The following is a 27,267-nucleotide window of genomic DNA, read 5'->3' on the forward strand; positions in this document are numbered from 1 at the left end:
CAGCCTGGAAACGTACATTTCAAAGTAAAATAACTGGCTGTAGAAGTATTTTTCAGAGAAACGAGTATGTGAACTTAGCATGTTTCCTCAATATATGCGAACTGGTATTTTTATGCTTTAGTAGAGTGAAAAAGTTACATACAGCACCTTTAAGACATAACCTACTGTTTGCTAGGAGACCTTGCCAAGAAGGTTATGTTGACAATTTTGTGGTGAAAATGTAATTGTGTGGTGAAATATGACCCAGCCAATAACTTAAACTCTGTTCTTGACCCATTTAATCTTGTCAAGATTATTACAGTGCCAGCGGTGGTGTCTAAGTGATGTGGCCTTTGTCCTCCAAAGCTGTTGTGTTGGTGTTTATTATGCCTGGCTGTGTTATTTCTGTTTGATAATGTGCGCTGGGGTGTGCATGTTCTCAAAAACTGAATTATTAATGTATTTGTGTGTGTGGCTGTTTGTAGGAGCCATGTGAAAAGTAATCAAGAACTGAATCATTTATATTAAATCACCTTCATGTGTGTATGTGGGAGAGAGTGGTACACGAAGGATTGAAGAGAGTAATTAGTCATTTACAGTAAGGTTGGCTTGGGGCAAAGCTGTTGTCGCTATACATTCTTTTTTTTCTTTAAGGTCTTCATTTGACACTTGAAATGATTTCTCTGTCCCGAGTGCATATATCCCAGACTGCCTGTTCCATGCTATGTCAGATCATTAAGCACAGCTAAAGTGTAGCCTAATCCGTCTGACAGCGTCTCAAATTGGGATCCTTCACCTCCAGGCGAAATATGTCCTTTTGTACAGACAAATGGCATGAAGTCCATCCCAGAGGAAACTTTTATTGCTCAAAGGTTGCTCTTTCTGTTCAGAAGACTTAAAGCCAGCATGAAATCAAAATGTATGTGCTTTGTGCTTGATATATGTTCCTGGTCTTACTGTGCATATTTCAACAGGATGCAAAAAAAAAAAAAGGTGACATTTATCACATACATATTTGCTTCTGCTCTGAAACAAAAATGTTGCTTGACTGACATCTCCTATTGGATAATGTCAACCCATGAACCTTTAGTATTGGGATACTCCCATGCCAAAAAGGATATTCAATGAAACAACAAAAGTAAGAAAGGACATGACTTGATTTTAACCTTTTACAATTGAAACTTGAGAAGTGTCTTATATTTGCCAAGGCAGCATTATTTTGATAAAAAAATGCAGTAAAATATTGTAATATTATAATTTAAAATACTGTTTTCTAATATGTATTAAAAATGTAATGTATTGCTGTGATGGCAAAGCTGAATTTTCAGCATCATTACTCCAGTCTTCAGTGTTCCATCAGAACTTATTCTAATATGCTGATGTTCTGCTCAAAAAGACTTTCACCTTATTATTAAATGGTTGTGCTGCTTACTAAAAGTGTGGAAAGTATGAAAGTCTTTTTATAGGAGTCTTTGTTGAACAAAGTTTGAAAAACAGCATTTACTTTAAACAAATCTTGTACAAATTTTGTAAATCAAAATGGTCAGAGCGACACCTTTTTTAAATGTATGTGAAATTAATGTTGGTAGCACAATTTCTGGATATATGGAGAATTTAATGAGAAAAGTTTATATTGAATTATTTTTCAATATGAATTTTGATTGTAGTCATTTCTTCTAAAAACTCTAGAGATGATGATGTGATTTGATTTCCAGTTAATTTAATTGCTTTTCTAGTAGTCTTATAAGTCTTATAAGAGAGCTTAGGATGAGAAAATATCCAACAGACACGGCATATTTGTGCTCTCCAACATAAATCTGGACATTTTCACACATATCTGTCAGACTGTGATATCGTTTATGTACTGTAATCTAACGTCTATCAGCTGCCACTTATCTAGTGTGATTTGGCTCTATTTTCAGTGGTGTTATATACAGAAGTTGTATCATGCCTTGGTTTATTGGTGTTTCATCTCGTTATGTGTGTGTGTGTGTGTGTGTGTGTGTGTGTGTGTGAGAGAGAGTACGGGACATCAGCTTGCATCCACGTGTTTGTGTGCCTTGTAATGAGAGAGCTTGATTACTGAATCTGTGTGTCTGGAGCAGATGCTGCCTTTCGTCCTCTTGTGAATATCCTCACATCAAACAGTATCGGCCCAGAGGAACTTTCACTCGCATTACAAACACGTAATCAACCGTCGGAGCGGCACAACAATGCTTTTCAAATCACCGGCTGACAGATAACACAGTCTAGCACAGCACAGGGTGATATAACGTAGAATAGAGCGACATAACGTGGCACATCTCTGTGGAATGTGTCGTACAGGCAGATGGGGTTGTCTTGAAACGATCACGTTCTGGTGTCTGCACAAGAGACCAGCAGTTTCATATCAAAGCACGCTATGTACAGAGGATTTTTAATAAGCCCAGACGGCTCAGTGACATCTGCGTTACATTCACTGGTTATTTTTCTCCGTTTTCTAATGGAGTTGTAAATTCACAGCTCAGATTCTCGTTTAATTGACAGGTTATTAGGCTTTGAATGCTTGTTTATGGTGTTTGTATAAGAAATTATGCTAATATAAAGGATTTTAAACTGCTACCCCAATGCAAACAGTGATTTAGAGATTGTGGGTCCTATTTTAACAATCTAAGCGTATTGTCAAAAGCGCAGGGCGCAAGTGCACTTAGAATCCACTTTTGCTAGTTTAACAAAAGGGTTGTCCCTATTCTCTTAATGAGTAATGGCTGTGTTTTGGGCGTAACGTACAATAAACCAATCAGAGTCTCATCTCCCATTCCCTTTAAAAGCCAGTTGTGCTCGCGCCATAGAGGATTGCTATTTACATGGCGGAATTTGCAAGCGGAAAGACTGAATGCGTCTCCAGAGAGGAAACGGATCAGCTCGCGCTTGAATAGACCATCTATGGGACAAGCCGGATTCCACCATATCTTTATGTACAAAATAATTATCTTTTACACTGTAATTCTTTTATTTGTAATATTTGGCTAGTTTGTGTGCTGCTGCTGGCTAGTTCCCTGTGTGAGTAATGAGCAGACTGTATGCGCGTTGTGGACCCGCCTATAGGCACACATTCCTAATGCGCCCTTTAAATAACAAAAAAAAATACTGCGCCATTGACTTTAGACCAGGTTTCAGTTGGTCAATGGCGCAGTCTATTTCAGTTGCCTCAAAATAGCAACGCACCCACAATGCACCTGAACACCTCTTTTTCAGACCATTAGCCCATGGGTGCACAAATGGGCGCAAATGCATTTGCTATTTAGACAATGTGGTGCGGGACGTGAAAATGATAACTGCGCCGGGCTGAAACTAGCAAAAAGCACTTGCACCGCGCCTGGCGCCGCATTGCGCCAAGTATATTATAGGGCCCTGTGTGTGTGGTCCTGATAAACTCTACATTATGAGGACCAAATATCACTACAAAGATACAGTAATACCAGTACTTTTTGACCTTGTAGGGACAATTTTTTGGTCCCCATTATGAAAACAGCTGGAATTGCTGGAAGTTTTCTGTGATTGATAGGTTTAGTGGTAGATTTAGGGGTAATGGATATAATATACAGTTTGTACAGTATAAAAATCATTATGTCCATGGAATTTCATAAAACATGAAAACCCAACGTGAGTGTGTGTGTGTGTGTGTGTGTGTGTGTGTGTGTGTGTGTGTGTGTGTGTGTGTTCCTATCCCAACTTAAAGGGGTCCTATAATGCTATTTCACTTTCTCAACATTTTTTAAAGTTAATTACAAACAGTGGCTTTCAAGCTCCATAAATAGCAATAGCAAACACCTTAATGGTACCACAGTAGTCCTACAATTAATGTGTTGTATATTCAATATACTTATAACTATATGATTGAGATTTTAGAAGATTATCTCCTAAAATAGAATGACTTATTGTTATTTTTGGAGATTGACAGTTCTTGTTATCCATTAATTTCTGTTGTATTGAAGTTCTGCTTAATTTCTACATTTACTTACATTTATTCATTTAGCAGACGCTTTTATCCAAAGCGACTTACAAATGAGAACAATAGAAGCAGTTATACTAACAGTAGAACAACAATATGCAAGTGCTATGACCCTTCTCAGTTTAATCTAATGCAGTACATGTAAATTATTTTTTTTTTTTTTGTATAATAGAATAGAAGAGAAAGTGTTAGTATTACTGGATCAAGTGCTGTCGAAAAAGATGCGTCTTCAGCTATTTCTTGAAAGTGGCTACGGACTCAGCAGCTTTGGTTGAGTTGGGCAGATCATTCCACCAGCAGGGAACAGTCATGGTAAAGGTCCAAGAAAGAGATTTTGTGCCTCTTTGAGATGGCACCACAAGATGTCGTTCGCTTGCTGAGTGCAAGTTTCTGGATGGCACATAAGTCTGAAGTAATGAGTTTAAGTAAAAGGGAGCAGAGCCAGTGGTTGTTCTGTAGGCAAAAGTCAGTGACTTGCACTGGCAACCAGTGCAAATTTGTGAGGAGAGGAGTGACATGCTCTTTTCGGCTCGTTAAAGACCACTCTGGCTGCGGCATTCTGGATCAGTTTCAGAGGTTTGACAGTGCAAGCTGGAAGACCAGCCAGGAGAGCATTACAATAGTCCAGTCTGGATAGAACAAGCGCTTGGACAAGGAGTTGTGTAGCATGCTCTGATAGGAAGGGCCTGATCCTCCTAATGTTGTATAATGCAAATCGACATGACCGGGCAGTTCTAGCAATGTGGTCTGTGAAGTTCAATTGATCTTCAATTACAACTCCAAGGTTCCTGGCTGACTTTGATGGAGTTATGGATGACAAGCCTAGCTGAATGGTGAAGTTGTGGTGTAGTGTTGGGTTGGCCAGGACCACAAGTAGCTCTCTCTTCGCAAGGTTTAGTTGAAGGTGGTGGTCCTTCATCCAGCCAAAAATGTCTGTCAGGCAGGCTGAGATACGATCAGCTACAGTCGGATCGTCACACTGGAATGAGAGGTAGAGTTATGTGTCATCAGCGTAGCAGTGATAGGAAAAAACATGTTTCTGAATCACAGATCCTAGTGATGTCATGTAGATGGAGAAGTGAAGTGGTCCAAGCACTGAGCCCTGAGGCACTCCAGTAGCTAGATGTTGGGTCTTAGACACCACCTCCACGACACACTGAAGGACCTACCTGAGAGGTAAGACTTGAACCATTGGAGTGCGGTTCCCGAGATGCCCTTCATCTTTAGGATTGACAGGAGGATCTGGTGGTTAACTGTGTCAAAGGCAGCAGACAGGATGAGACCTGAGGATTTGGAAGCTGCTCTTGCCAGTCTCAGAGCTTCAATTACTGAGAACAGGGCAGTCTCAGTTGAGTGTCTGCTTCTGAAACCAGACTGATTGTTGTCCAAGAGGTTGTTCTGTGTAAGGAAGGAAGAGATCTGGTTGAAAACAACTCGTTCAAGTGTTTTCGCGACGAATGGAAGAAGAGATACCGGTCTGTAATTTTCCAGATGTACTGGATTTAGAGTGGGTTTCTTAAGCAGTGGGGGCTACCCGAGCCTGCTTAAATGCTGTGGGAAAGGTACCAGTGTGAAGAGAGGTGTTTATGATGTGCGTGAGTGCGGGTACCACTGAGGATGAAATGGCTTGAAGTAGGTTAGTGGGAATAGGATCAAGCGGACAGGTGGTAGGGCGATTGGAAAGGAGGAGTTTGGAGACTTCTGCCTCTGAAAGTATAGAGAATGAGGGTAGAAATTGGCCGCTGTTGGTGGTTGTATTATTTAATACATTTTATTTATTGATTTAAATTTCTAATTTGGGGTTCAAAGAAAAACAAAAGTCATATAGGTTTGGAATGACGTGAGGGTGAGTAAATAATTCACTAAAAATGTATGAACTTAATTTGAAATGCAGATAGGCAAAATAGTATACACTACTGTTTTTTTTGTTTTTTTTATGAAATTAAAACTTTTTATTTAGCAAGGATGCATTAAATTAATCAAAAGTGGCAGTAAATAAATGTATATTGTTAACCTTTGGTTTTAATTGTCTGTATGACGGAATTCCTGTAAACGTGCATTGTTAACGCTCTTCAGGGAGGTTAACTTATGGTTGATTCACAGTATAGTCATCTCTGCACATGATATTGGGATGGGAGAAAATATATTGTAATTTATTTCACTGGAAGAATCACAGACTTCACTTTTAATGCTTGGAATTCAATTATTTAAATGATCCCTCAGTAGTGATCATTAAAAGAGCTGTGTTATGCTGTATTAGGGTCACTTTGTCATGATTTGCTTCGGCTGTTATAGTGTAGTAGTGAGTGAGTGTATGTGTGGGTGGGTGGTCATGATTGTGGTGTTTTGCAATCATGAGATAAATGAATACACACTCACGTCACAGAGTTATAACCTTCGGTGGTGGCTCATCTTTATTGTCCCCACCAGTGTGCGCTGGCCTTTGTGAAAAGGCCACTGGAAAGAGGGAATCTATCCCCAGAGCTCAGTTAGGCCACAGACAGCCCCATAAATCCTCTACTCTAATACTCCCAGATTCGCCTCTACTGGCCAATGCACCAAATTGGATGCTTTGCATTCTCTGCCTGCTTCACTTGAGACACATGCTGTCTAGAGTCTGAACCGCAGACACCCTTTTTGTCGTTCTTTCTGTGATTCTTATTCGTTTGACATCTCTGCTCCTTCTCTGTTCTTGTCTTGATGCATGGTTAGATGCATTCATAGATACCCAGGAGGCAATTGCCAAAAGACATCAAGAGTGTGGTTCTATAAACATTATTAACATTGGCTAGCATAGCTGACATAATTTAATCTATAATGAGAATTGTTTATATTAAAATCTCTTTGTGTCTCATTGACACAAAGATAATTTTACAATTAAAATGTCATTGTAATCTAGGAGAAATATTTGAGATAATAAAGAGATCTATTTGCAATTTTTCTTTCTTATATTGCCGAACCACTTTTGTACAATTTATCTGCTTGGCAGATTTTTCTTTTTGTCTTGTTTTCTGGTAAAAAAAAAGAAAAAAGTACTGAACATATTTCAAGAATAAAACAAAAATGTATAAACCAATACAGCATAAAATATTAAGATTTGTTGTAAATTAAATTAGGTTTATGCTTTCAACAAGAAAAAAAAGCTATTTGCCAAAGGGGTATGATAAAATAAATTGCTTCTCAAATAAATATACCTATTTTAAGAAATGTATTTCTTTATTTATTTATTGTTAATTTATTTTAGATATTTAGGTTGTTTAGACAAAAGTATGATTAAGAACAATATTTCTCATCATGTTGTCCAACAAATGAATATATTTTCCATTCCTTTTCCAAAACAAAACAGGTCTATTTTCTTCTTCTTTCAATAACAGTTGAATACTGCCAAACATTAAACCAACATCTGACAGTATTTATTTATTTTTTGTGAAAGTTTTACATGGCTTAATATCTGTGCTTGTAAATTGGTGTGTGGTGTCACAGGATGCAGGCTGTTGTAAATGGCTCATTGATTTTCAGGCGAGTTGGACTCGAGGGACGTATCTGTCTCTTTGCTCTAGCCTATCGGCTTCTTCATTAGCGAGGGGCTGTCGATAACGCCATGTGTGTGAAGGTAGCCAGAGGCCCGCTGATGAGGGCAGGGCAAGAGCGATGTATGCTCGGCACACTCTGTTTGCTACCGAGTTGCTGCTGTCTGAGCTGCTCTAAATCCCTATGCATCAAACTCTTTTCGCCAAATATCACAAAACAGAGATAAGATTACTCTGCATGGCATTGAGAGCGTGGGAAATGAACTGTGGACTGGACAGCTCCTGACAAGTTTTTGATAAAATGAAAAGTGTGGCTTGTGTGTCCTGAAATCAGTGTCTTTGCTAATTTTCAGTATTAACCGTGACATGCAGCCACATTAGCACTGGTATTTTTTTCCTATAATGTACAATTTAACATAAAGAAATAAAATAAAATTGTTGATTGTTTGATGTTTGTGATTGGTTGAAACCATTTGTGATTGATGTTTGTCAAAATAAATCTTTCTAATGCACATATTGTCACGGTGGGGTGAAAGAAGGCAGACGAAGAAGACGATCATTTCAAATGCAAAGTTTTAATTACAATCTAGAAGACAAGCAAACAGGTTGAAACACACACAACAGTGATCGGACAGATAATGGATGTGAGGGACCAACTTATAAAGCAAACACAAATGAGGATGATTAATCAAACACAGCTGAACCAAATTAACTATTAATGATGGTGACCATGGTAACAAAAGAGTGGCGGGAAAACTGAACAAAGGAAAACATGTGACTAATGAAAACAAACTGTGACATAACGACTCTCCGAGTAGGCGCGCCGTAAGAAGAACATAGACAGATGAGGGAGGAGTTTTTGGAGGCGGGTGAGGAGCTGGAGAAGGGCAGGTGATGGCAGAATCAGAGTTGAGAGAGGGAGGAGTCCAGATGGTGACGAGGCTGACGGCAACTGGGGGATGATCGACGGAGACAACCGGTGGATCCGCAGACCGAGGGTTGAGGGAGCTGAGCGACATCGCTGGTGCAGGAGGTGATGTCGTGGCGACGAGCGTCGTAGGTGGAGCCAGAGTACCCCTAGGGCTGGGGCGGCGATGGTGTGAGCGAGGACAGGGGTGATGCCGACGGGAAGGAGGAACCTGCTGCAGCTGAAGGGGGGGAGGGACGGAGCGCAGTGGAAGTGGTGAGACGACTGACCAAGGGGGAGCCGGTGGGACGAGGGAATCCGGAGGAGCCACTAGACTGTGGGTCTCTGGTGGAGCCGAAGGTGGGAGCAGCCAAGACGTAGCCGACAGGTCGACGGGCTGAGATGGAGCGAAGGGACTGAGGAACTGGCTGAGCTCTGTAGTGGTTGTGATGAAACGAGGCAGTGCTCTGGATCAGGGCGCAACGCTCTCTAGACACCTCATGACAGCTTCCCTCCAACTCAGTCCAGTGGTGTCTGGAAGGTTGATGGTGTTGTGGAAGTTTGCCCTGATCCAGAAAAGGTTCTTTAGAATCTCGTTATCCAGGGAGCTGGTGACGGCCAAACAAACAAAATCTTTGAAAAAAGAAAATAAATTATGGCTCTCCTGAGCCAGGACGATAAACTTTGCCCTTTCGTCCATATTGGGTGGACCAATCATCTGTCACGGTGGGGTGCAGGAAGGCAGACGAAGAAGACGATCATTTCAAATACAAAGTTTTAACTACAATCTAGAAGACAAGCAAACAGGTTGACTGACACACTGACACACTCATTTTATGATGGATATATTATCAGGGACCCCCAAGCTCCCCAACAATGGGGTGAAAGATTTTTTCCCCCAAAAAAACTAAAAGTCATGCCATAGAGGGTTAAGGTAAATAATAGGTCAAATGTTTACCCTAAATTTGCATTGTAGTATGATAGTACCTAGTAGCCATGCACTTTAAAGAATTAACACATTTGAAGATGATAAAGGTGGTTTGGTCAAATTGCACTGAGCTTTCTGACTCAAATTGCACTTCTGCCTTGTCCATGTTACCATTGGCCAAGGGGTTTTCTCCAATCAGGCGCCACACTAAACCATTTACCTAATGTTGGCTGCCGTGTTTAATGATTATGCCCCTTAAATAATGGAACCAGATGTAATGTCTTGGAGGTAATTGGATCGTTCCTCTCACCTCCTCTGGGGGAAAAGAAAAGTAGTGTTTAGATCCAGTCATGAATACAACATTGTTGTCAGCCTGAATATCCCTGGGGAGAATCTGTATTATTAAAGACACCTTTCTACTGACTTCCATCACCGTAATCACCCGCCATCTCTGGATTGCCAGGTGATTTGAATATCCCATTTGCAATTTTCAAAGAATCTCTTGTTGACAATAGTGGATAATCCTATTGTAACACTTCTTCTCGTTCTGCTTTTGCCCAATTCTGTGTTAATCCGGCACGGACACAGAATCCACTCAACATGAGACTTCAAAATGCTGGTTTATTAGATTAAAATGACAAAATAATGTAGAAATCTATCTATCTATCTATCTATCTATCTATCTATCTATCTATCTATCTATCTATCTATCTATCTATCTATCTATCTATCTATCTATCTATCTATCTATCTATCTATCTATCTATCTATCTATCTATCTATCTATCTATCATAGTTCGATCTGTCGATCTATTGCTCCATCATTCGTAGTTGTTTTTCAAACAATTACAAGTAACACATTGAATTAAAGCAGTAGTTCACTTCAGAATTAAAATTTCCTGATAATTTACTCACCCCCATGTCATCCAAGATGTTCATGTCTTTCTTTCTTAAGTCGAAAAATAAATGAAAGGGATAGTTCACCCAAAAATGAAAATTCTGTTATTAATTACTCATCCTCATGCCATCCAAGATGTTCATGTCTTTCTTTCTTCAGTCGAAAATAAATTAAAGGGATAGTTCACCCAAAAATGAAATTTCTGTCATTAATTATTCATCCTCATGTCGTTCCAAACCTGTAAGACCTTCGTTCCTCTTCGGAAGACAAATTAAGATATTTTTTATGAAATCCGATGGCTCAGGGGGGGCTCCATTGACTGCTATTTAATTAACACTTTCAAGGCCCAGAAAGGTAGGAAAGACATCGTTAAAATAGTCAATGTGACTACAGTGGTTCAACCTTAATTTTATAAAGCGACGAGAATACTTTTTGTGCGCCAAAAAAACCTATATTTTTGTGCGCCTATATTCAACAATTTATACTCTTCCGTATCAGTCTCAGACGCATGTTCTCGAGAGCACCATGACGCATGGTGTATATGACCTTCCTCTGCACACGCATACACACATGCTCTCGTGAACACGTGTCGGAGACTGATACGGAAGAGAGGAAATTGTTGAATAAAGTCGTTATTTAGTTTTTTTGCCGCACAAAATATTTTCTCGTAGGACCTTTCAACTTGATTACGTAATGTGTGGCGCATCACAGCTAGTGCAAGACGAGCATTTGTGGTTAAAAAGTATATAAATGTCAAATTTTTTTTGAAAATGACAGATCGTTTTGGTAGATAAGACTATTTTGTAGTCTGTTTATTCCTCGGCTGGGATTGTGTAGAGCCCTTTGAAGCTGCATTGAAACTGCAATTTGGACATTCAACCTGTTGGTTCCCGTTGAAGTCCACTATATGGAGAAAAATCCTGGAATGTTTTCCTCAAAAACCTTAATTTCTTTTCGACTGAAGAAAGAAAGACATGAATATCTTGGATGACGTGGGGGTGAGTAAATTATCAGGGTTTTTAATTCTGTAGTGAACTAATCCTTTAAGCATGAAATTTTAAATAACTGTCAATAAATCAATACTATATATATATATATATATATATATATATATATATATATATATATATATATATATATAATATTATATTTTATTGTTGTTTATTTATTTGTTAGTTTTTTTCCAATTACCATACAGACTTCAGCCAAAGCTTGTTTTATTATTGCAAATAATTACACTTGATTTTCATTATCTAAACATCTGGCTAGACATGGCAGCACTCCATATTAGTGTGGGGGTTTGACGCCACAGTCCATCAGCACAGGGCAGAGGACATCTTCATCTGTGAATAGACGTGCACATCAGATCTTGAATCATTTATGAAGCTCACCACTGCCCAAGAGAGCAGCACCAAACAGGATTTATGACGGACTGCCCGTAACTCAATGACGACGCTCAGCCAAAGTCTCCCATTAAAAAGCAATATACCTCCGGCCTTGCTTAGTTTATAGCCTTGTGTCACTTCGCTGCCTGTCCAGGTCTTTGTCCGCGAATAATGGACCAACTGTGCTTTAAGGTCACGAAGTGCATTCAGGTGACAGGTAGGTGTATTTTAGATTGTTTCCTGAGCATCTTATCGGAATAAGCTAAGGATAAAACATGGTGTTTGTTGCTGGTTTTTGGGATTCGTGCAGAATAAATTAGGCTGCCAGTTGCGCGGAGTGTTTGTGCAGCAGGTAGCTTTGCTTTCTGGAAGCAAATGAGAGGCTTAATGTGAATTGCAAAAAAGATGAATGCGCCCGTGTGAGCTCAGGCCTCTGAGTGTCATTTGTTCTTTTGTCACACGTTTTCATGGCTAGAATAATTCAGGATTGATGGGCATGATATTATAGTAGCGGTGAGATCCCTCTCTCTCTCTCAGCACTCATTCAGAGATGTATTTGTTTCACCTTTATGCAATGCTGTGGTTTACAGTCCTGTCAAAATCCCTTTATTCCAAACAGACAGGACTTGAGTTAGTCGTCTCTAGTTTAGCATCGGAAAAGATCAACCTTAATCGCAAGGGGGAAACAAGGGTTTTTTGACTTGTTTATTCCCTGTTGTTTTTGTGTTTTCACAGCAACACTGTATAATACCTCATAATTATTTTTGATTCTTTTCCCACTTATGTTTAACTGTCCTTTTACATAAAACGTGCATTTTATGCCCTGCAAGCACTGGTGTCTTCTTCTTGAAATGCATGTATAGTTTTCATATGTGACTTTAAATGCTGCATTAAAGACACAGGACACAAAATATCCTCCAAAAAGATGCATTTCTAATTATTTTTTTCAGAAAAAGTCTGTGAACAAAATGTGCTGCCATGCCCTGGTGTATTGAGTTGTGGTTGCTAAGGTGCTCTGAGTGATTGTTAGGGTGTTGCTAGGGTGTTCGGGGTGGTTGTTAAGTGGTTACTCACTGGCTCAAGTTAAAAGAGCATATCCTCAAGTCTTTGAAATCCTGGTCTCTGGATATGGCTCAGATCCCTCCTTCAGTGTAAGTCAGAGGGATTTTTCACCTCTTTTATCATCTTCCATTTGGAAACCATAGCCAGCCTATAATAACACACCTCTACTTAAAATATATCATTTATATCTGCAACACAAATAGTGCAGGTTTTATTCAAATCCCTAAGTGTACACACCTGCTCCCACATAAGATTCACAGATTTTTACCCTTTTAAGACATTAGATGTATGCAGTGTTTGATATGAGATCTAGGGAGGGTTTTGACACTCACCTATCTATAATTAAATGTTTTTTTCTTTCTCTCCACTTTTCCTCTTTCTCCTTGGTCTGGTGAGATTAAAGTGGAGTAAAGGTATTGATGGACTTCCTGTGAGGTTATTGACTTACTCCACTGTGGTTACTGTAATCAGCTTGATGAATTGGAAGAGAGTGAACTAGCGGGGATGAACAAGCAAACGTGGCTGTAGTTTATTTCTGGGGCTGTCAGTCCTAAACACACCTCAACACACAAAGGTTGTGATTTTCCAAACGCATTAGTTCTTGTAACACTTTGCCTCTGCACCACTGGAGCTGTTGTCATGAGCAATTCAGTTCACCTGTTCAATCAAATCCGGCTATTACCCTAAAGTGATTCCATTTAGCTGAACAATTTTTTATGGCTACTCAATTCAGTGCTTGATTAGAAATCGTACAAAATTGATGTAGGTCAATGGTGTTTGTCATCTGGAGTGTTTCAACCTTTAATGTCTTTAATTAAATGCTACAGCTGATAGTATATATCTATTATTTTGAGAATCAGGACGCAGTGAGACATTTGTGAAGAAAGTTTAGGATGAGAAAAACTTTTGTTTTAAACTAAATTAATCCTTTTATTCAGCAAGGACGCTTTAAATTGATCATAAGTGAGGAAAAGACATTTATAGACTTTACAATGAGCAAATGTTCATTTAACATTAGTTAAATACTTTTAACTACTTTTAACATGAACTAAGAATGAACATTACTTCTACAGAATCTATTACAATTTATTTTAAGGTGTCCTTGTTAGAGTGTAATTATGCAGATAAGTATTGTGTAATAATAATTAACTATACTTACTATAAGGTTAGAAGGATTAGGATTTGGTTTAGGGTTAGTTGCATGTAATTATGCAAAATGTATAGTTATTACTACAGTAACTACATGTAATGTGTAACAAGGACACTGTAAAATAAAGTTGTACCGCATTTATTAATTTTAGTTGAATTTATAACTGTTAATCTCAAAATGTACTACTACATCTTTAAGATCAAAAGTTGTATCTGTTAACATGAACTATGAACTAACATGAAAATTTGTATTAACTAACTGACACGCTTCAGGTCCAAATGGAGATTAAGACACATGTGACTGAAGACTGGAATAATGGCTGCTGAGAATCACAGGAATAAATTACTTTTTAAAATATATTAGAATAGAAAACATTTTTCTTTAATTGTAATAATATTTCACAGTATTATTGTTTTAACTGTTTTTTCCCCCTCCATCAAATAAAAAACAGCCTTGTTGAACCTAAGAGACTTCTTTTCTTTTCGTTTATTGATGTCAATTGTAGGCTATTTTTGTGTGTTCGCTGCTGTAATGGGTATCTCCCATCGGTTTCTTACTCATTACATTGCCTAGTTGTCATCCGAGGATGATGAATTCTTGCTGTGTGGCTGCAGAAATTAGAGTTCATATCAGTTCAACTCTCAACCTTTCCCTACCTTTACCATTTGCCAGGTAACATCCGAATGAATGGAACTCTCACCTTCCGTCTTTCATTATCTTTATTGTGAGTAATTGATTATTCTCTATAACGAGCAGTAGAAATGCTTAAGCCTTAGTTTCCATTATGAACCCCATGAACCTTTACTTCTTAAGGACCTCTATAATGACCACAGGCCACTAATGAGTCTCTCCTGCAAACGGTTGTTATGGCAGCAGCAAACCGTCGATGCCGCGTGGACATATATTGACTTGTTGCCGTGCTAATGGTGTATTATAATTGTAGTTAGTTTGTAAGAGTATGAGTGACTTGCTGTTTTGCATTTCTCTGGTTTTACTGTCATCGGAGTAAGGTTAGTCTGAACTGAACGCAGTCATACATATCCTGCATAACAAGCGCTGGGCGCATGTGTAAATGTGTACGTGCCAGAGTGTGAAACAGTGTATTTTTAGTTTCTCCCAGACTGTGCAGAGGAGGTGCAGAGACTGCTGGATCTCAGCCCAGACTTCCAGCTCTAATAATGTGTGTGAGTGCCCGTCTACAGCATCCATAGTGTCTGGATAGAAAGCTTGACGTGCATTTTTTTTTTCCCTCGAAGAATGGTGGCATTGTTGTAAAAGTTTTTGACAAAACTGTGCAAGGTGCTGCAGATTGGAGTGAGTTGCATCTGTAATGCATTTGTTAGCTCCACGGCCTACCTTACGGGCCCACATTTGCCCGTCTTATACAATTACAGAACTTTTTGGGGTTCAAAAGTGGGGCAATGCACAATTATACAAAGTTTAAGGGTTGGATTTCACTGCAGTAATGGCTTTATTGAGAGAGTATCTGTTGATCGCAGGTATCTGTGTTGGTTGGCAGGTTTTGAGGTTTCTAATGAGATCTGATAGACTGGTTTATTTAAGGCAAATGCTGTGCTGGCTAGATCACTAGATCACATTACTAAACATCAGCCTTTGCTACTCTCCAAACCAAGAGACCTTTAAAGCGAATAAAGCTCATATAATTCCATCCTCTTGTCATATCATTTTTTTGCTCTTTTGAAATAAGACTTTGATGTATTATGTAGTCAGGCTCTTTAAAATTCACAATCCAAGGCTTCCTACTTTGTCTAACCAGACCATTTATTGAAACTAAGTTGCAGAAACATCTGATTTATAGACTGAAATGTGTTTACATGTTGACACTTAATCAGTATTCAGAAACATAGCCTTCTTTGAAAGACAGGGTGAGCTCATTGCCAGATGCTAACCAATAATAATGGTGCATTTACATATAGAATACAATATTTTTATTTATTTATTTTATTTAATTCATTCATTAATGTATTTACTTATGTGTTTTGTTAGAGAGTCAATATTTGACTGGAACGTGGACAGAGCGATAAGGGTAATGGGTTCGGGACATGAACCATGAGCACAATAACCTCTTTTATGACATGAGCAATTCACATCACTCTGCAACATTGCTCTGACATGGTCTGTTTACTTCTAAGGATGAAATAAGGGGTGAATATGGGCATGGGCAGTTTACGTTTTTGCTTTTAATTCACCATGAAATCAAAATGGAAAATTATTTTTGTATGAAATATTGAAGTGGTTATTATAAATGATTTATCTGTGCACATCATTTTTTTATTTATTCAAGTGCCCTTAATCTTTAATCAAAATACCTTTCCCTCTTTCTTGCTATGGTATTCCTTCTCTGATGTTCACTGATGTGAGGGTGGGACAATAGCCTCACTCCTCCAGCAACCTGTCAATCACATGAGATCACAGCAATAGCAAACAACAATGATCCATTGATCCGATCCATTGATCCAATCAATTTTGTCAGATGGACAAAATCAAGTCCCACCCTACATTTTTTTTCCTCATTCAAGAAGCCGACAAGCCGTTTCACTTTAATATACATCGCAATAGTGAAGAAAGTATGATCGCAACTTCCGTTTCATGCCGACTTTAACTCCGCATCTGTGTCAAAATCTATGTTGGGAAAGCTACTTTGAAATCGTAAAAGCTGCTCGTTATTTAAAATAGGCCTACAGTAAAACTAGCTACTAAAAGTAATGAACTTGTGTATGTTTACATTAAATACAACTAATAAAGTGAGACAATGTGCTAATCTAATGAATTTAACTAACTGAATGAATAATGAATGAATCAGTGACTCGTTTTCTTTCTTTCTTTTTTTTTTTGGAGTGATTGATTTACATAAACTTGTAAACTTGTAAACTTGTAAATCTATTCAACACTACATACTATGTTCCAGGACGGTGTTATGATTATTACCATACACTTTTCAAAATTATTATTATTTTTTTTAATGGAAATGTTTTTTTAAATTATTAAAATGTTCTTCTGGGCTGCACTGTGATATTAAATGCTTGTAAGCAAATTTGTCACACTATCGCAAACTGTTGCTACTGCCATGTTACTGAACAATGTAGCCAAGTTAATACATTTAGTTAAATGCGGCCTGAAAAAATCAATTTATTCTGCACAGCATTGGGATGGTTTTTTCTCTTAAGTTAGGTCTACACATTGGAGATTTAGGTTAACCATGGTCGTATGTAACTGAAAGTAGTGCCAGAATTCATTCTGTTCTGTCCGAGTTGAAAAATCCCAACATAGATTCTAAATATTGTATGTGTCAAAGAGTGAGAACTCATGAATCCCTGTCTTTGTTCTCGAAATGTCATACCATGTTACAGTACCGTTTCCTTCAGGGAAGAGTCTCAGACTCTGTGTGTGCGGGGGTTGCACTGCCAAGAGCTCCGGGTGACAGAACAAAACAATTTTCTTTTCTATTCTGTTCTGTTCTATTCTTTTCTGCCCTTTTCTAAAACAGAACTCACCATCCTGTTAGACCTTTTGCCCACATGTTTGTTTGGTGTCACCTTTTGGGCAAGAACCAAGGCTGCCAGAACAAAATTCTTAGTTTAGAGATAATGTATTGAGTGTCGGTACTGTATAATGCACCTGTTCTATAGTAGTTTCTACATTATATGACCACTAACTGTCTCCATTTGCAGTATATTTGTTCAGTCTAATTGTTTTGATGATCAAGGTATGTGGATGACTGTGTGTGAAGTTACATATTGAGTCCCTCCTGTAGAATGTTATTCATTAAACTTTTTTTTTTTAAGTGTAATGAAATAAAAAAATTAACTATATAGTACATACCCAGTAAGCCAGATAATGCTGCTTTACAGTAATTCATGTTTTATGTTTAATTTACAATCTCATTATCAGAGTTGCTTTGATCATGATCACATATACTTTGATTCAGTGCTTAACTAATTCAAATGATTTATTTTTTGTTGTTCTATTTATAGACTTTGGCAACTGCAGCAGAGAAATTCCAAATGGAGCATCAATGGAAAGATGAATTTGAAGTAAGTTATTCTACAACACGTGCGTTCTGAACACTTACAAGGTGCTTCAACACATACAATTACATTCTATTTGATTTCCCCCCAGTCTCACAGACCAGGCTTAAGTCTAGTCCCAAACTAAAATGCATGTTTGAGCTGTTTGAAGTTTGTCATTGTTTTGTCTCAAGATGCACACCAGTATAGCTTTTTTTTGAAGGCATGTTTATAACATTCCCAACCTTTTTAGCCTTAAGTTACCTCACAACCCCACCAATAAGGCCCAAGTACCTCTTCATCAGCACCCAACCAAAGAATCAATGTTGTGGGTAAAAAAGACTGGACAAAATACAAGTATATTACATTTTAATATTTTAAATCGAACATTTGATGGAAAACAAACACTTTTATTTTCAAATAAAAAATACACTATTACCAGTAGAAGGTGACAGAGGAGCACTTATTGGCTCATATTAGCCATTTCCATTCCCTAATATATATTTTTTCCACAGGTTTTGCTTTTGAATTTATATTTAAACATTATAAAACCACTTTGTTTAAAAAAAATCTATTTTGTACTAATGCATTAAGTAGGAAAAGTCTCCTGAAAAACAATTACTTTTCATCAAATTGTGATTGAATTACACAGAAAGCAAGCAACGAGTGCTCAAAAATCTGAAGCTGTCAGTCAGTTCAGCAAGTTCACAGATTTTTTTGTGAGCATGTAGGACTGGCACTAAAAATAAACTCTTTTAGTGTTTTAAGGGATATTGGATGGTAACTTAAACACCTCTGATTGGCTATTACTTTTAACAGACATGCCTGTGATAGACTATAATACTCAACGCTGCAATCACATTGTAAATGGGCGCATTTGCAGCTATTAATGCACCAAGCTGGGGCGAATATCTGGCCTGCCTATTCTGCCCATGCAGCAAATAAACCAAGCAAAATCTAAATCTTTTGCATACTCCTGAAACGTATACCCCTGGTTGGCAATCACTGAGCTAGTGGGATGACTATTGTAAAGAAAAGATGTTAAAGGGATAGTCCTAAAAATGAAAATTCTATCATGATTTACTCACCCTCGTGTTGTTCCAAACAAGTAGGGGTGAATTCAGGTTTAATGGGACACTTTTTCCTAGTCGTTTGAATGGCAAAAAGTGTCCCAATCAACCTGAATTCCCCCTATGATTTTCATCCTTCTGTGGAACACAAAATAAGATATTTTGTAGAACATTCAAAAAACACCCCACTGACTATCATTGTGTGGAAAAAACAGTAAGCATTTTGCTATATATCCAATTCTGTGTTCCACAGAAGAAAGTAAGATCTGGAACAATTTGAGGGTAAGCAAATGATGATAGAATAAAACATTTTGTGTGAACTATCTCTGTAAGGTAAAGTGAGGAATCATGCGAATCTGAATCCAAATAAACTCAGGGCTGGTTATCGGAGGGTTGCTGGTTTAAGCAAAGAATAAGCCATTACCTTGAGCAACCGACTTAACCTCAGTAGTATTTGCTGTACTATGTTACTGCTACTATACAAATAAATTGAAACTGAACTGAACACATAATTGAATCTGCCATGCATCCCACATTTCTAGGGTATACTGTAGTTTGCACTTTGCATAAGACATTCTTGCAATAAAAACAGCTAGATAAAATAGAATGCAGTGATCTCGAGACTTTGGCTATTTTTAAATGTACATGCTCAAAAACAGTGAGAGATGCAATGCAAAAGGCCAAAGACGTCTGCCTGAATGTGTCTAGGTATAGCCTGGTGCTTTAAAGAGCCTCAATTTAAATACTTTTCTGAGAGGGTTTTACTGTAAAACAGTCAACTGTCAGCATACTAATTAAAACACTGCTGTTAAAAATATCAAAATAAACTAGCCAGCCTACCTAATCAACTTGCTGGCTGTTGGATGACTAGTCAACCATCATGACCCATATCTACTTACAGGCGACCTTTCACTACGCAACCATGGTGGACTAAGTAACATGCATAACATCATATCCTACATGGTTCAGTAAAAAAAAGAAAAAAAGAAAAGAGTATCAGTTTGCATCCTGCTCACTGAAGTTTATCTTAGGCTTCGGAAGACATCTTAGATGAATGACTTGTTCACAAGAATAAAATCTGACATGTTATGCATTTTTTAATTAGATCATTCCAAATGAAGGCCGCCAGTAGGAGACGTTTTTGAAATTGATAATACCTCCACTCGATTTCACTGCTTAAATGCTTTGGTGTGCTAGACCTCTTCGTTTAATTAAATGAAATCAAGATTCATTACATTAAATGCAAACAAGTGAATAGATATATTAACAAATAAATAAATAAATAAACAATCTGATTGTGCAATGGCTATTTTGTTTTTCCTCTGTGTATTTGAGTTTTTTATTTAAGTGATAGAATGTGTTGCAGCTTAATGGATCTAATTTCACTACCCACACTCCGTGCAGATGTCTAAAGATTTGATTTCACTGAATACACATTTTGCATTTCTCTCGAGGATTTATTTTTACTGTAGACACACACATCCTCGCGCATACCCACCATATGCCGTGAGGGCCTTTAGCCTTAACCGCAGAGCGGTTTAACATCAGCAGGTTATCCTGACCACTTGCTGTAAAACCTGCCATGACCAAGCTTTCTTTAGCTCTCCATAATGCAGTTCACACTTGCTACGAAGCAAATGTCTGACAGATCAGATCCGTGGAACACATGTTGAATGCATGCTTGGCTACAGTGATACTGTCATTGTATGATTTGCATGATGGGTAGGTTTTCTGAGGACACTTCAGAGTAATAGTGTATAGGTATAAAGATTTAGGCTGGTATAAACTCTTAAAAATAAAGGTTCTTTATTGACATCTATGGTTCCATGAAGAACCTTTAAAATACATGGAACCTTTCCATTGTACAAAAGGTTCTTTATGGAAAAAGGTTCTTTAGATTATTAAAATGGTTATTCAATGGCAATGTTGCGAAAACTAGATAAAAAAATCTCAGGTTTGAACCCCATAATAGCCAAAATACTGTTTATGTTTATTATATGAACTGTTTTAAATTTTTTCTTTCTTTCAATTTTCTTATTTTTCTCTTTCTCTGCAGGACAATGATATAGTTTACTTTAATGCCAAGGATAATGTGAGTATATAATTCAACTCTTCACAGACAGACTTCGGCTCACAGACACACTCAGCGTTTTTTTCAAGCACAGATACTATATCAAACACGAATGCCGCGAGCTCTTCGGTCCAGTTAGACCATGTGTTAGTGAGCTTATGAATGAGTTATTTAAGACAGTCAAGAGATGATCAGAATGTATCTTCTCGGTTGACGCACGCTCGACTGGTGGATACACACTTTTAGTGCGACATATATCTCAACTGCCAATTAGTGTGTGTAAAACACATGGAGGGAGCTTGTGCAATAGACTGTGTAAAAGGTGGAAAGAACAGGAAGAAGGAACATGTAGAGAAAATTAGGTTTTATTCATCAGTGTGCAAAGCACTAGTTTGGAATAGATAGAGTACCTGCCATACAAAGCGTTATAAGATGATTATATTAATAGATGAATTAGCAAGAAATTTATTTTGATATTGATATTTGATGTAAACTGTATCAAACGTTATTTATTTGTTTGAATATATTTTGTTGGGTTTTGATTAGTGACAAACTGATCTATCAGGTATCATTTACTCATCCACGTCGTTCAAAACCCATAGGCTACAACCTTTTCTTCTGTGGATCACAAAAGGTGACTCCAATTTGTGAATTTGCAAACATTCACTGATGTTCAAGAAGGCAACACGATGCATTAAGAGATGGGGGTGAAAACTTTTGAACAGGATGATTATGTGCAAGGTCTTATTTTGGTAAGAGATTATATTTATTCATTTAGTACTGCCCTCCAGGAGCTACATACTTACATGTTTCACAGAAGACAAAAAGAATACAATTCACCCTAATCATCCAATAAAAAACACAATTTCACCCCCTGTTGCCTTCTTGTGCATCACTGAATGTTTTCACCTTTTGTAATAGTTGTGAATGACTGAGTCCCTCAGTTGTCCTCAGTGTGAAAATATGGATCTCAAAGTCATACAGTAACAGCTGGAAAGGGTTCAAATATGCAGAAGATACTGGAAAACCAAAGAATGTGCAGGACCTGGAGGATATTTCTGAAGAAGAGTGGGCAGTTTAACTGCTCATGACAAACAAGGGACTTATTCAATAAAAATAGCATGCGTTTTTTATGATCCGTTCTTATTTTGTTCAAATTATTAACACAGATTCTGCAAGCAGTTTGTAAACTTTTGAGCACAACTGTGTGTGTGTGTGTGTGTGTGTGTGTGTGTGTGTATGTGTGTGTGTATATATATATATATATATATAAAATTGTAAAATAAAAAAATATAGGGCTATTGCATTAAAAATAATATCAATCTGCTGTACCTATTGTACCAGAGTTGTTTCTGTTGTTGTTTTTTTCTTTCAGCTTGATGCCAATGAAACAGAAGGAAGGAAAAACCGGATCAGACCTGAATTTAAAGAAGACCCGTCATTCAAAAATCGCTTCACCTCCTACAACCATACGGGTGTTCATATCCCTACGGACATATATGACGGCTGTAAGTAACTCCCCCACCCCCCACAGACGCTTCCATAGCGCTCTGTCGGCTCCGCCGTAACATATTATCTACTGCTGGGAATCTGATGAGATGCTCTGCTGCAGATTGCTTTGGATGTCAGTTAGAAAACCAAGTATAAGTGTGTATTTGTGAGAGCTTTTTGAGGAGAATTATATAATCTATTTGACAGCAGCAAAGACTCTCAGGGGAAACTTTTGTCAGAATAAGTGCAGGTGCGCTTGTTTGGATAAACCCACGGTATGTGTGCGCATCTATTTAAACTATATATGTGCTTTCTCAATGGTTTTTAAGCAGGGATAGAAGGCTGGCCAAGCCATAGTGTCTCAGTTGGCCTGCTGGGATAGCGTCTGGCTCTTTGGTGTTAGACGGTCCTACCCTATTGACCTTGTCATACACACACCCATGCACACAAATGGAAGACAAATAAATTCAGGTAATTACTTTGGCCATTGTGCCCTTTGGTAAACAGAGTAGCAGGCTTTTTGAAATGACATCAGGTCGGACAGTTGTGCTGTGGTGAGCATAATGTTATATGAGGGATGTATTTGCTTGCTTTTTAAATAAAGAATACCAAATCAGACCAAGTGATGCTTCAGTCTCTAAGCAGTGAGTTAAAGTCTTTCCAACACACACTGGCAGAGGTGGCTGCCCCTGTAATTTAAGAGGGGAGTTTCCTTGTCACTTGTCTTGTAATTGTATACCATTTTATGCAATTATCTGTGAGTCATTTCCTAATCCTATATTGCTATTTCTAATTTTATGTGCGAGTCATTTACAAAGGCTTTTTGGGTAGGGTTGTTTCATCTGGTTGTCTGTAGTTGTGAGCTTGTTGGTTATTAATTATATGTTAATTTTGTGATTTAAGCACGTGTTTTGGGCCTTTAAAGACTTAGGGATCCCCCAGACTCAGTAACTAATATTATTATATTCAGGAATGTGATTCTTCTGTTTATAATATATTTCCGCATTTTCCGACCTGAGAAGTATGACCCACGTAAAATTTATTTGCCATTCATGTTAATTGTATGGATAAGATGAGCAGGAAAATCGGCAAAATAACTTCTAATAAATAGGTTGAGTAAATGATGGCAGAATTCTCATTTTTGGGTGAACTTTAAACTTTTATATTTAATATTGGGAGAGATGGAAAATAACCAAGTGACAGAAAGTGACATAGATGGGAGGCAAAAAGGGTATAGCTGTAATTGCTGTGGTCTTGGGTCTGACCTGACCTTGTGCCAGAAGGAAACATGTTACGTGTGTAGAATCGAGCTTGTGGCCAGACTCATACTCTGTGCTGAAACACAGTTGTGTGTGAGTAATGTCCAATATTACTGGAGTGTCTATATGTCCATTAATTCCAAAGGTTGTTCACTCTATGTAAGGCAGTGAGAACCTAGTGGCTTTTCTACAGCGACCCTAAAAGCAAAGTTTGCACGCATCAACCTCTATCAAACACTCAATGACCACAAATAGCCTGGAACCACCGGCTCACGCACACACATACTGAAATAACACGGATCTGCCACTCCCGCCGGGGAGAAAATTGGATTTTCGTGGATAAAGTAGTACATCGTTTAGGGGTTGCTAGGGGAGGGTGGGAGACCCCCCTCTGCCAGAGTCAGCCAACACCAAGAAAAACGTAACAATGATTAAGAGAGACAATTCACAGTGGGTGCCGGCAAATTTCCTCTCCTTCACATCCAAAAGGATAGATGTAATAAGTAGAGGTTGAGGACATAATCAATACTTCAAATTATATTACTTCAGATATATTTTATTTCACAATATTTATTTAAAAACCAAAATGGTTAGATTCAATTTTTCACTTTATTTTATTTATTTATTTTTTTGTTGGAAATGTAAGATTGACCTCTATATGTAGCTAATCTGTCAAAAGGCAAAATGTACTGTAATGTACTGCAAATGTCCTGTAATGTTCTATTCGGATTCAACTGAATCAAGTTTTTACTTATTTTCATGAAAAAAAACATTGTATAGATGTACAATGTAGATAGATAGATAGATAGATAGATAGATAGATAGATAGATAGATAGATAGATAGATAGATAGATAGATAGATAGATAGATAGATAGATAGATAGATAGATAGATAGATAGATAGATAGATAGATAGATAGATAGATAGATCTAATTATGTCTGTATTTGTTCATACTATTTGCAATCCATTTTGAACATGTCCTGATTTATTGTGCAAGCTGAAGTTTCTCTCTAGTCATTGATCAGGATTTTGTCTTTTTTTGGAGAAAAAAGCTCAAGAAAATGTGCCTCGCATGCTTCATTTCCTCATTTCCTTCCTCTCCTTTCTTTTCTCAGCCCTGCCCTCTCGCCTCTGTTGCATGCCAGCCAATAAAACTAGTTATGGTTGTTATAACACAGAATTTTTCATGCTTCATTACAATAACTGTTGACACACAGGCTGTCTTCTCACCTGATTAGCATATCTCCACTAGCACTTCTGACTGCCTATCAGCACGCAGCCTTTTCAGAAGCAAAATGTTTGATAGGATGATTATAGGTTTCCATGGTTCCCTCAGTCATGATGTAATAAAGTCAATAAGCTTGTTTGCGGCTGAAGAGATGAAGAGCCCTCAGTGTACAGCGCAGAATCATTCTGTTAACAGCGGTTGAGGTGAGGGTAAATTACACCTCTCTCTGTGTCTCTCCTCCTCCTCTCTCTGGACTCTATAAGTCACTGTAAGCACCATGACCTCTGTAAATAGATTAAAGTATTCAAAGTATGACCGTGAAACATGTGTTGTGATAATATTTTGTTAGTTAAAGGTAATGTAATAATTTAACTGACTCAATACAATATTAATCAATACATTGTGTGTTATTGCCTGTGTATTCCAGCCACCATTGTGTTGAATGAGCTGAACTGGACTGAAGCGTTGGAAGATGTCTTTAAGAAAAACCGAGAAGAGGACCCAACGCTACTATGGCAAGTGTTTGGCAGTGCTACTGGATTAGCTCGCTTTTACCCAGGTAAGTGCTTGTGTCGGTTTAATTCAGAACTATTCACACATGCACATTACAATCAGAACTCACACACACACACGCACAGCCTCCTCCCTCCCTTTGCAAGACTCTGCTGTCTCTAATTGGTAAACATAGCATGTAGTCCCGGCTCAAATTACACCAAATTTTCATAACAAATTATAACATCAAATATCTCAGCAGAGGGCTCATTGTATTCTTCTGGAATTTAATGATGATAGAGGAGAAAGGTAATGAGGTGCTCAATTCATTTTCATTACTTAAAAAAAAAAAAAAAAAAACCCTGGTGCATATAAACGTGCATTAGCCACTGTTGAACCTCTATCCCTTAATGGCTTTATAAGAGTTTGATGTGTGTAGAGGAATAATTCAACCAAAATTCTGTCACTCTCATGTTTTACCAAATCTGTGTGACTTTTTTTCTTTTTCTTTTGTATAACACTAAATATGAATTTTGGAAGAATTGTCTCACTATTCTTTTTTTTAATACATAATAAAAGTGAGTGGGGCCTGGGGCTGTCAATCTTCAAAAAAGGACGCAAAAAAAGCATAAAAGAGGTCCGTATGACTTCTGAAGCCATTCAAACACCTTTGTGAGAGGAACAGATCAAAATGATTCACTGGCAATCTTCCACTCCACTGGGCTGTTAACAGTAATGCAGTCGAATCATTGAATCGTTGAACTGGAGAAAACCAGATCATTGAATGAATCAGTCAGACTGGGTTTGTGAACCAGATTCATTGACTCAGAAGAATGATTCACAAATAGGGTATCGCTACTTCTCGCATGAACTCTTATGAATGCGACATGAAGAGCAAATGTCAGTATTTTCAGTTAAAAACGTACATTTTAGTGTGTTCTTCTATTCCAGACTTGGGATATAGTGCACAAGTTGTTTTATTTTATTCTGATTTTTTTTTCTTTTCATTTTGGGGCTTAACAGCCTTAAGCCGGGTGCACACTGTACAATTTTGGCCACGATTTGGCCGTCTGAGACAATTTGAGCAAATCCTAAAAGATTCATCTGATCCTAGGCCAAAATCTTACGTTTTTGACCGTTAGTTTGACATGTTCACCGACAGCCGATTAATAACCAACAAAATTCTAGTAGTGTCAGAAGATTTGACTCGCAATCCTGCAGTGTGACTTATTCTACGACAACCGTAAAATTTTCTTCGTTTTTCAAGACTAGCCATGATCAAAATTAACGTTATAGATTTTTTTGTAGCCGCCATTTCAATCCTGCATGTTTTCTTGTGTGGGTCCATTAATCCATTAATAACAACTGAGATCTTACAGTGTGACATGGCTTACAGCAAGGATCATGTTCGTACAGTCTGACAAGCAGAAATCGTAAATGACTATTATAAATCGTACAGTGTTGCACCCGGCTTTAGTCCTCATTCAGTTTTATTATATTGAGCGGAGAGGCTGGGATAGTCTTCAGAAATTCAACTTTAGTATTCCTCTGAAGAAAAAAGTAATACAGGATTTTGAACAACATGAGTGAGTTCAAATTTTTTGGGTGAACTATTCCTTTAAGACTGTAATAGAACAAAATGTGGGTCCCAAACCATTGATTGTCTCCTTATAGATACATGCACGCCTATAAAATATTGATGTTCTTGTAAACCTCAATTCATTATAGCTGGCAGAACACTGGTCGATTACTTTGTTACGGCCAAATCATAGTGTCTCAGACTATCTGCTGG

General features: G+C 37.8%; 1 protein-coding gene across 2 annotated transcripts in view; it reads left to right on the forward strand.

The window, feature by feature from the left end:
* The window catches only part of LOC309507521 (voltage-dependent calcium channel subunit alpha-2/delta-1), a 107,264-nt gene that overhangs the window by 20,099 nt on the left and 59,898 nt on the right, over positions 1 to 27,267 (forward strand). For both annotated transcript variants that reach the window (XM_082181773.1, XM_082181774.1), the window contains exons 4-7: positions 17,829 to 17,888; positions 20,988 to 21,023; positions 22,378 to 22,510; positions 25,411 to 25,542. In XM_082181773.1, the coding sequence (XP_082037899.1) occupies positions 17,829 to 17,888; positions 20,988 to 21,023; positions 22,378 to 22,510; positions 25,411 to 25,542 (361 nt within the window). The remainder of the gene's footprint in view (positions 1 to 17,828; positions 17,889 to 20,987; positions 21,024 to 22,377; positions 22,511 to 25,410; positions 25,543 to 27,267) is intronic.

This window comes from Leuciscus leuciscus (genome assembly GCF_965113295.1).
Source record: "Leuciscus leuciscus genome assembly, chromosome: 10".
In the NCBI taxonomy this organism is placed as follows: domain Eukaryota; kingdom Metazoa; phylum Chordata; class Actinopteri; order Cypriniformes; family Leuciscidae; genus Leuciscus; species Leuciscus leuciscus.